The following is a 10737-nucleotide window of genomic DNA, read 5'->3' on the forward strand; positions in this document are numbered from 1 at the left end:
AAATATATAATAAAATATATAATAAATACCTAAAGAACATACTACTGTATAAACCTTTATATAGTAAAGAGCATGACATGAATGTTCCAGTATGAATGTACAGTGTCTGAGTGACTGTTACAGTTCAGAGTTCAGTAGTTTGATTGAGACAGGCAGGAATGACTTCCTGTGTCTCTCAGTGGTGCATCGTGGGAGTCGGAGTCTGTTGCTGAACAAGCTCCTGTAGCTGTTCAGTACAGTGTGGAGTGGGTGGGAGGGACAGTCCAGTATGGCCTTTATTTTGGACAACATCCTCCTCTGACACACCTCTGTCAGAGAGTCCAGTTCCTCTCCCACAACATGGCCGGCCTTCCTGATGATTCTGTTGAGTCTGTTGATGTCCCTCACCCTCAGACTGCTGCCCCAGCAGACAACAGCATACATGATGGCACTGGCCACCACAGACTCATAAAACATCCTCATCATCGTCCTGCAGATGTTGAAGGACCTCAGAAGGTAGAGGCGACTTCCTGTAGACAGTGTCCACGTTCTTACTCCAGTCCAGTTTGTGGTCCAAGTGCATTCCCAGGTATTTGTACTCCTCCACCACCTCCACACTGACCCCTTTGATGCTGGTAGGGGTCACTGGAGCCTTTGTCCTCCTCAGATCCAAAACCATAAACCATAAACCAAAAAAAACCATCGTGGCTGCAGAGACAAGAAGAGTATAATGAACCAGACCTGCAGTATAAAACAAAGAAGAACAAAGCGAATAAGAGGCAGCAGAACCTTACAGCTTACAAGCTTCCAATAAAAGCTGTCAACTAAAACAACATCTGACAGTTGTGCAAAAAAATCTCAGATTTTTACTTGTTTTTTTCCAGAATTCGACAATTCTGAGGGAAAAAAGTCTCAGTAAATTCTCAGATTTAGGTCCACCTCCAAGAAGAAGCCCTCTTGTCTCTCTCTCACACACACACTTTAAAAAAAATAAAAAATAGCCTATAAGTGTCATATTGTTAAATATTTAATAAGATATAACAATATAAATAATAACAGGTGGTGGTTCTGGTTTATTTACCATATGAGTGGTTCAAGCGCAGAACCTAATTAATGCTGACTGTGGTGTTAGGTAGAGATGAGGACTCGCAGTTTATTCATTAGGACTTGGGTCACACTTAATTTGACGCTCCTCGATTATAGCCAGGACTAGTGATGGCCAAATGAAGCAATCCATCTTCACTCACTGTTCTGCAGTAAGTCTGGATGGAATCTTGTGTTGTGTGAAATATCTTCCAGGTTCAAGCCTCAAGTCACTGACGGCAAGTCTAAGTCAAGTCTCTTAATGTTCAGTGTTCGTGTTTAATAGTGTTTAACCCTCATGCGTTGTTCGGGACATTTTTGTCCTCTGAGAGAAATTTTTCTGTTTATTTTGGCCATAACTTTGTCAATATGTGGACAAATTGAATCATTTTTCCTCAATAAGCTTAATTTTACATAAATTTTGTTAATATGATTTTAAAATTTTTCATAGGTCAACGGTACACTGTGGGCAAATTTTACCCCCTAATGTGTTGTTCGGGGACAAAAACGTCCCCTAACTTTAACGGTTTTAAAAATATATTAGATAAATATTTTTTTGAAATTTTTTTGCATAGACCTTTTAATTAACTTCAGTTCTAATCAACAGTAGTGAAAAAATCATTTTCCCCCAGGATTTTAACCCTTTAATCACCAATTTTATAAGGGGTGGTGCTGAAAATTGAAAAAAAAAAACACAAAATGGCTCATTTTTAATAGAAAAGGTGAATGTGGACTGGATTCTTTTGAACCTTTATTACAGTCTTGGTCATGTCAAACATCAGTAAAAAAATTGACTTGATTGCATTATTAGTTTTTGCACAGCACTGGATTTTCTTTTTTTCTCCCTAATGTGTTGTTCGGGGACAAAAACGTCCCCTAACTTTAACGGTTTTAAAAATATATTAGATAAATATATTTTTGAATTTTTTTTGCATAGACCTTTTCATTAACTTCAGTTCTAATCAACAGTAGTGAAAAAATCATTTTCCCCCAGGATTTTAACCCTTTAATCACCAATTTTATAAGGGGTGGTGCTGAAAATGGAAAAAAAAACACACAAAATGGCTCATTTTTAATAGAAAAGGTGAATGTGGACTGGATTCTTTTGAACCTTTATTACAGTCTTGGTCATGTCAAACATCAGTAAAAAAATTGACTTTATTGCATTATTAGTTTTTGCACAGCACTGGATTTTCTTTTTTTCTCCCATTTTGTCCCATAGACTTACATTATAAACACACTTTTTTTGACTGCACAGCCATGGCACTAAATAATCATGCATTCTTGATTGTTGGTGGTTTACCCTGTTGGTAGGAGGTAACATTTGTGATTTTTACAGTTAACAACTTAATTACCATATTAACCCTTTACCTGCAGGCCTGTGCTCATGTACTGTAGTTTCTGGCTTAAGTATATGGAGTTATAGGGAGTATTTTAGCACATAATTGTGTGTCTACACACTGTGTGTGTATGTTAGAGAGGAAGAGAGCCATTTGCACACTGTCAGGGAAGGAAAGTCAGGAAAATAAAGTTACTAAGTAAGTGAAGTGTACCTAATTCAGACGTACAACGGCAATGCATAAGCATGTAAAATGAAAACATCCAGGAGTTCTGGCGTCTGAAGTTGTGGATGGGTAAAATAGCTGTTTTTTTTTTTTTTTTTTAGCTTTCGGAAAACACGTCCTCCAGTAGAGTGACTTTACTTTTAGGTTAGTGTCTCAGTTGAGATCACTGAATTAGTCTAAGTGAGGTCTAAGTGCCCCTTTTCCATGGTGTGTTGCGCTCCACACGACCATACGTACATGTGCATGTTACTAAATAGACACCATAGATAGATAACTTGATAACATAATAAATAATCATTGACTAACCAAATCTAATCTACAGTTTAGTCCCCTACTAAAATTAGTATTAAAAGTAGTTTAGTAAAGTAAAGTAAAGTAAATTTGTTGCAGCCCTAAAAGTAAGTGCCGGGCCCTTTGATGCTGAGAGGTTCAGACTAAACAAAACAAAAACACTAGTGGACTTGCATGCATCCTCCTGGTCATTTAATGGTGACAAGAGCAGCAAGCAGCATGAAGAGAGGATTCACCTGTGCATGAGTGAAGGATTCACTTGTGAACGAATGAAGGATTCGCTTGTGAACAAGTGACGGATCTACTTGTGCAGCCTTCACAGCTTCACAGCCTGGCCCTTCATAGAGCCAGGCTGCACAATCATTTCCAGAGATTGTGCACAAGTGAATCCTCTCTTCATGTTGCTTTCTGCTCTTCTCACCATCAAATGACCACAAGGTCACATGTAAGACCACTTGCCTTTTTGTTTTGTTTAGTCTGCACCTGTAGACATCAAAGGGCCACACGTGCATAGCAACACTTTCTTTGTTTTTGTTTACTATGAAGACTCTGTGGTTGTGTGTACTCACAGACAACAAGATCAGTGTGCAAATGGCTCTCTTCCTCTCTAACATACACACACAGTGTGTAGACACACAATTATGTGCTAAAATACTCCCTATAACTCCATATACAAGCCAGAAACTACACTACATGAGCACAGGCCTGCAGGTAAAGGGTTAATATGGTAATTAAGTTGTTAACTGTAAAAATCACAAATTTTACCTCCTACCAACAGGGTAAACCACCAACAATCAAGAATGCATGATTATGTAGTGCCATGGCTGTGCAGTCAAAAAAGTGTGTTTATAATGTAAGTCTATGGGACAAAATGGGAGAAAAGAAGAAAATCCAGTGCTGTGCAAAAACTAATAATGCAATAAAGTCAATTTTTTTACTGATGTTTGACATGACCAAGACTGTAATAAAGGTTCAAAAGAATCCAGTCCACATTCACCTTTTCTATTAAAAATGAGCCATTTTGTGTGTTTTTTTTTTCAATTTTCAGCACCACCCCTTATAAAATTGGTGATTAAAGGGTTAAAATCCTGGGGGAAAATGATTTTTTCACTACTGTTGATTAGAACTGAAGTTAATTAAAAGGTCTATGCAAAAAAATTTCAAAAAAATATTTATCTAATATATTTTTAAAACCGTTAAAGTTAGGGGACGTTTTTGTCCCCGAACAACACATTAGGGAGAAAAAAAGAAAATCCAGTGCTGTGCAAAAACTAATAATGCAATCAAGTCAATTTTTTTACTGATGTTTGACATGACCAAGACTGTAATAAAGGTTCAAAAGAATCCAGTCCACATTCACCTTTTCTATTAAAAATGAGCCATTTTGTGTGTTTTTTTTTTCAATTTTCAGCACCACCCCTTATAAAATTGGTGATTAAAGGGTTAAAATCCTGGGGGAAAATGATTTTTTCACTACTGTTGATTAGAACTGAAGTTAATGAAAAGGTCTATGCAAAAAAAATTCAAAAATATATTTATCTAATATATTTTTAAAACCGTTAAAGTTAGGGGACGTTTTTGTCCCCGAACAACACATTAGGGAGAAAAAAAGAAAATCCAGTGCTGTGCAAAAACTAATAATGCAATCAAGTCAATTTTTTTACTGATGTTTGACATGACCAAGACTGTAATAAAGGTTCAAAAGAATCCAGTCCACATTCACCTTTTCTATTAAAAATGAGCCATTTTGTGTTTTTTTTTTTTCAATTTTCAGCACCACCCCTTATAAAATTGGTGATTAAAGGGTTAAAATCCTGGGGGAAAATGATTTTTTCACTACTGTTGATTAGAACTGAAGTTAATTAAAAGGTCTATGCAAAAAAATTTCAAAAAAATATTTATCTAATATATTTTTAAAACCGTTAAAGTTAGGGGACGTTTTTGTCCCCGAACAACACATTAGGGTAGTGTTTGCGAACAATGCATGAGGGTTAATAGTGTCTAAAATGCCAATGTGACTGTTCCGTTCAGTTGCAGGGATACTTTCTTCATTTCTGGTTTTGTAATTCTTCTATGATGTCAAAACATTTGGAACACTTGATTTTTCATGCTATTGAGTATAAATTCCTAAATATAGCTTACAGAGATATAATCTCCTTTTAGATATAGATAAGAAACTTTATCAGTATATTCAAAAATTGAGCTAAAAAAAATTGTAAAAAAAGATTGTATTGATTTTGTCACAGCAGACAGAAGATTTTGTTCATATTTATCCTAGGCTGAGGGGCAGATGAGCACAGACAGGCATGCTCTGAATAGAACAGAGTATTGACCCATCCAAAGTGTGAGAGACCGCAGCGTTACAATTAATATGATCAATTATTATGCAGCCACTGTGGAAAAAACAGCAAAGCAGTCATAGCAACTAAAATCATTTGTTCATGTCCTTCAAAACAAATTTGCATAAAACAGGAAGGTCCTATTTTCATAAACAATGAACGATGTAAAAGACTATTCAGCCTGTTTATGTCCACAGCTGCAGTGAAACAGGCTGCAAACAGAACATGTAGACTCAAACTACAGGACATCTGAGGTTTGTGCATAACCCTTGTTTCATTAAACAAAGAGGTCATGCATTTGTATTCCTGTTCATGCTCTCTATGGTGGACTGGTCACGTTGATAACATCCTCCTGGTTAAACTGACAGTTGCAGCCATGATCCCGATGGGCCGCGGTTTGTGTCTTCCTTCTCCAGCCACCGTCCACCAGCTGTTCTCTGTGGCACGAGATGCCAGCATCATCCCTGATATCTCCTTGGATCCCGTCCTCACAACCTTCCTGTCACTGGACTCCTCAGCAGCACTGCAGCATCGATATGGTTTCCTGCAGCGGGGTATGAGCGGAGAGCAGCAAGCGGCGTTCAGACAGAGCCTGATCGGAGAGCTGGGGGGCAGCAGGGTCACCTATGGAGGAGTAGGGGTCATTGCTCTGGCTCTGTCCATGCTTTTTGACCAGGTTGCCCAACATGTAGGCAAAGCTGTTCAGTTTTGTGTGTTTTTTGTAGAAAAAAAAATCAAAAATTGTTATCTTATCAGGTCCGAGTGCAAGGATCATCCACAGAGGGCCATCTATCAACGCAGGGACCCCAGGCCATGATGATTTTTGGCATCAGTACCTCTTCAAGAATTGGCCAGCTAATTAACAGCTACCTCCGCCTCATTCCTGGCATCGCCAACAACCAGGAGACAATGGCCGAAACCACGGAGCTCTACGACAGTTTGCTGAAACTTGAACTGCTTGATCATTATGAGAGGATGATTAACAAGAAGAGAATGAGCTCAGTGTCCATGCAGCAGTGGTTGGCAGGAGCAGCTTTTCACCTGCACCTGAGACTGCACCAGGTAAGGATGGGCAGGCGAAAACTCCAGATGAAACATGTCAATGACCATATGGTGCAGTATCCACATGCTTTTTTGTGCCTTAAACTGTTGCCTACATTACTCACAATGCAACTTAAGTAAGAGCTCTGTTATGTCTGACAAGGTGCTAAAAAACAGACAAGCTCAGATATACTTTTGTTCTTCTTCCAACAGGTCCGTCTGAACTCTGTGCCTTTGGGATCTGCTAAATCACTGCGTTTTTCTTATAAGACAGGACTGAATCACCTGATTCAGGGCTACGCAGCTTATCTGCGCAGAAACATACAGGAGACTGCAGCTCCAGGCCCACATCACACTGCAATCAATGCAGCCAGTGGTCCAAAAGAAACCAGTGCAACCAATACAACATGCTCCAGCAGTGTCCTTTTTAATATCAGTTTGGTCAGTCCAAGTGTCTCGGCTGATATATTCAATGACTCTACCACACCCAATTCAACTGCTGGAAGCTGTAAAACTCATGGCTCCACAGAGGACGTTGGACTCAACGAAGACAGGAAGGGAAACAATGACACCACTGTAGGTATGATAAATAAAAACACACTCAATATTTCTGCTGGGCACAGCAGGAAGGAGGAAGAACACATGTTAGTCATCGAGCCTTGGAGAAACGTCACAACGTGCAGCACCATCCCTGTGAGTCTTCGGCCATTCAGCAAGCTCTGGTGACCCGCATTATCAACGCTCAGGACCTGGAGCGGAACAGAAACTTTTTCATTTACCGAGAGAAAGCCTTCCAGAACCTCCTCAGACAGAGGGAGGACTTTGAGCTGAGGTCAAATTAGATCATACATCACAGGCAGATCATATTCATTGATCATGCACTTGTTGAATTAATGTAGATGAAGTATGGATGTCCTCAGATGTCACCTGGAGTCAGGTGAACCATCTCCAGCTTAACACCTCAAAGACTAAGGAGCTGGTCATCGACTTCAGGAAGTCCAGCCCACAGCCACGTCCAGTGACCGTCAGGGACGACGAGGTGGAGATTGTAGGCAACTACAAGTACCTCGGGTTGTGGCTGGACAACAAGCTGGACTGGACATGCTGTACAGATCACCTGTACAAGAAGGGCCAGAGCCGACTGTACTTCCTGCGAAGACTGGGAGCCTTCAACATCTGCAGGAAACTCCTGTGGATGTTCTACCAGTCTGTGGTGGCCAGTACACTTTTTTATGCTGTTGTCTGTTGGGGGGGTAACATAAACAAAAGGTGTGCTAACAGGCTGGACAGACTTATCAGGTGGGCCGGCTCTGTGGTCGGCATGAAGCTGGACTCCCTGGTGACAGTGGCAGAGAGGAGAACACTAAGAAAACTCCTGGCTATTGTGGACGATGCCAGTCATCCTCTGCACACTGTCATCAGCGCTCAGAGGAGCCAGAACAGTCACAGGCTGCTCCTCCCCAAGAGCAGGACCAACAGACTCAGAGACTCCTTTGTGCCCCGATCCATCAAACTCTACAACTCTGCTTTTGGCAGGAGGGGGAGAAGGAAGGGAGGAGCACAGCCCGCCTGATACAACACACGTGCAATAATTTACATGTGCAATAATCCTGTACCATTTATGCTGCTGTGCAATGTTTGTTTACATTTACTGCACTATACTACATTACCATTTATGCTGCTGTGCAAATTTTTTGTACACAATTCCTTTACATTACTGCACTATATCACATGACAATCTATGCTGGTGTGCAATGTTTGTAAATAATTCCTTTATTTTTTACTGCACTATATTCTATTTTATTCTATTTTATCTTATTCTATTTAACTCTTGCTCTGACTGTTGGTGTTGTAGTGCTGCTGGTACCCAAATTTCCCCGAGGGACCTTCCCAAAGGGATTAATAAAGTATATTCTATTCTATTCTATTCTAAGAGAAAACAAACTGTTTTGACATTTCATTTATTTGTAGTATTACATGTGAAACTGATGCAAAGTAAAATAAAACATCACGGGTGTTCTCAGATTCTGTAAACAAATATCTAACAGTCTGCATCTAATGTATTGAATAAATCAAATTAAAAACAGCATTGTGTATCTGTAGAGGGCGCCATCACCCACCTCTCCTCACCGGAAGCCAGCAGAGGAGAAGAAGAAGAATCTCTCCTCCCGCCCCTTCAAACGTTGTTGTTGGATTGCTGCTGCGCTGCATGCGCGAGAAGTGCTTCACTTCCGCACACTAATATGAACAGTATATACGAAGACCACAGCTAAAGACCACAGCTATCCGGAGGTATGTGATTTTGTTGTATAACTTTTATCAAACGCTGTTTCTACTTCAGCTAGCTAAACTGCTCTCCGGGCTTAGCTCGCGGTTAGCTGCGTGCGGTGAAACAAAGTAAAGGGAAAGTGTTGGAAGGTTGCTGAACAACAGTTAAAGTGTGTCACCTTATCAGGAAATATATGTAACGTTACTACTACTGGACACAGAAGTATTTAATTTACTTCACGGGAGGAGTTACTTACTCCTAGTAGTGACTGCGCACGTTAGCTTGTTTGCTACAATGCTAACAATTGAAGGAGTGGCTTTATTTCCTGGTAGGTTGTGTTTCATAAACATACCCCCAAAAAAGAAAAACGCTAATTTGGCGGACTGTTGTTTTAAATGTAATTACCCAAAACAGTGAACGACTTTATCTGTACACTGTCTGAATTAACTACGTGCCTAGAAGACAACTGAACAGTCAATAGAAAGACTCTCAGGTGTATTACAGGTAAGCTAGCTAGTTTTGCTATTGGGCTGCATCTAACAATGCTAATAGCGCTGAGTCAGACTAGTGATGGGAAATATACAGAGCTCAGTGTTGTCAATGAAACAATATTTGTGAAAACAAGCGCTCGACAGTTAGTATTTTCCCCCCCAATCATTATTTTATCACTTTGTGTTTTAAATAAAGCTTTATGTAGCTGTCGGAGACTCGGAACCGACGTTTGGGCTGTGTCGGAAGTAGCCCGGTCAGCTATGAATGAGCACCCGACATGTGCGTGTCGTGACTCGTGTGTTTCGTTTTTGTTGAACAGAGAGCTACAGAACAAAGAATCACACCTCACTGAGAGAGAATGTCATTAATGTTTGTTATCATCTTTCTCTTTTTAAGTCTCATACTGAGTGAATGTGCTGTCTGTTTTACATATGGACACATGGAACCGCAGGGTTGTGATTTAATGACACGTGTCAGTTTTTTTCTCTCTATGAAACATGCTGAACTATAATAAAACTCTTAAGTACTGTCAGACCTGGCTGGATGGCATTAAGGAGCCATACAACGACTATACATTATTTACAATATTACATTATTAATTATTAATTGTAACCGGAAGGTTACTGGACAACCCTGCTATACTTGGGCAAGACACTTTACCTGCATAGCCTCCAGTGTACTCACTGGTGTATGGCACTCTTTGCTGGGCTGCCTTAAGCAATTTCCCCATTGTGGGACTAATACAGGTTTCAAATTTTATTTATTAAAATATAGATATTACTGTTTTCTATTGGTCATTGATAAACTTTTGTTTTTCTTTTTGCTACAGAAAAATGATACAGTTATCACTTTTCGTCCACAAGGTAAGGAACATTCGAGGCATTTCATGCAGCAATGTCATAAATATTTACTCAACAATTTGATCACATATTTACTCACTAACAGTGATTGCACCTCCATCAGCTGACATCTAACCTAGACTCTAACTAAAGCTTTTAAATTACACCTTCAACAGGCACATTGACTCTTAAATTAGTGATTTCTGAGCCTGGATTTACTTACAGTGGCTTGCAAAAGTATTCATACCCCTTGAACTTTTCCACATTTTCTCACATTATGCAAAAGTATTCAGCCCCCATGAGGCAATACGTTGTGGAACCCCCTTTTGCTGCAATTATAGCTGCAAGTCTTTTGGGGTATGTCTCTACCAGCTTTGCACATCTACAGACTGAAATCTTTGCCCATTCTTCATTGCAAAACAATTCAAACTGAGTCAAATTAGATGGAGAACGTTTCTGAACAGCAGTTTTCAGATCTTGCCACAGATTCTCGATTGTATTTAGGTCTGGACTTTGACTGGGTCATTCTAACACATTAATATGTTTCATTTTAAACAATTCCACTGTAGCTTTGGCTTTATGTTTAGGGTTGTTGTCCTGTTGGAAGGTGAATCTCCGCCCCAGTATCAAGTGTTTTGCAGACTCCAACAGGTTTTCCTCCAAGATTGCCCTGTATTTGGCTCCATCCATCTTCCCATCAACTCTGACCTGCTTCCCTGTCCCTGCTGAAGAGAAGCAGCCCCAGAGCACGATGCTGCCACCACCATGTTTGACAGTGGGTATGGTGTGTTCAGAGTGATGTGCAGTGTTAGGTTTCCGCCACATATAGCGTTTTGCAT

The 10737-nt window shown here is 40.0% G+C and overlaps 1 protein-coding gene across 1 annotated transcript; it reads left to right on the forward strand.

Annotated features, from left to right (window-relative positions):
- The first annotated feature begins 380 nt into the window (after positions 1–380).
- On the forward strand, positions 381–7339 carry LOC114446267 (uncharacterized). Its single transcript, XM_028421769.1, has 4 exons — positions 381–568; positions 5674–5945; positions 6014–6319; positions 6512–7339. The coding sequence occupies exons 2-4, from the start codon at positions 5814–5816 to the stop codon at positions 7022–7024; spliced, it is 951 nt and encodes a 316-aa protein (XP_028277570.1). The 5' UTR covers positions 381–568; positions 5674–5813; the 3' UTR covers positions 7025–7339.
- The last annotated feature ends 3398 nt before the right edge of the window (positions 7340–10737 follow it).

Source organism: Parambassis ranga, chromosome 14, assembly GCF_900634625.1.
Source record: "Parambassis ranga chromosome 14, fParRan2.1, whole genome shotgun sequence".
Taxonomy (NCBI): Eukaryota; Metazoa; Chordata; class Actinopteri; family Ambassidae; genus Parambassis; species Parambassis ranga.

Bases quoted from the DNA above. Each gene is read 5' to 3' on its own strand.
- LOC114446267 (XM_028421769.1), top strand. From the start codon at position 5,814: ATGAGCGGAGAGCAGCAAGCGGCGTTCAGACAGAGCCTGATCGGAGAG. The intron at 5,946-6,013 runs GTAGGCAAAGCT...TTATCTTATCAG, and splicing joins TTGACCAGGTTGCCCAACAT to GTCCGAGTGCAAGGATCATC. The intron at 6,320-6,511 runs GTAAGGATGGGC...TTCTTCCAACAG, and splicing joins TGCACCTGAGACTGCACCAG to GTCCGTCTGAACTCTGTGCC.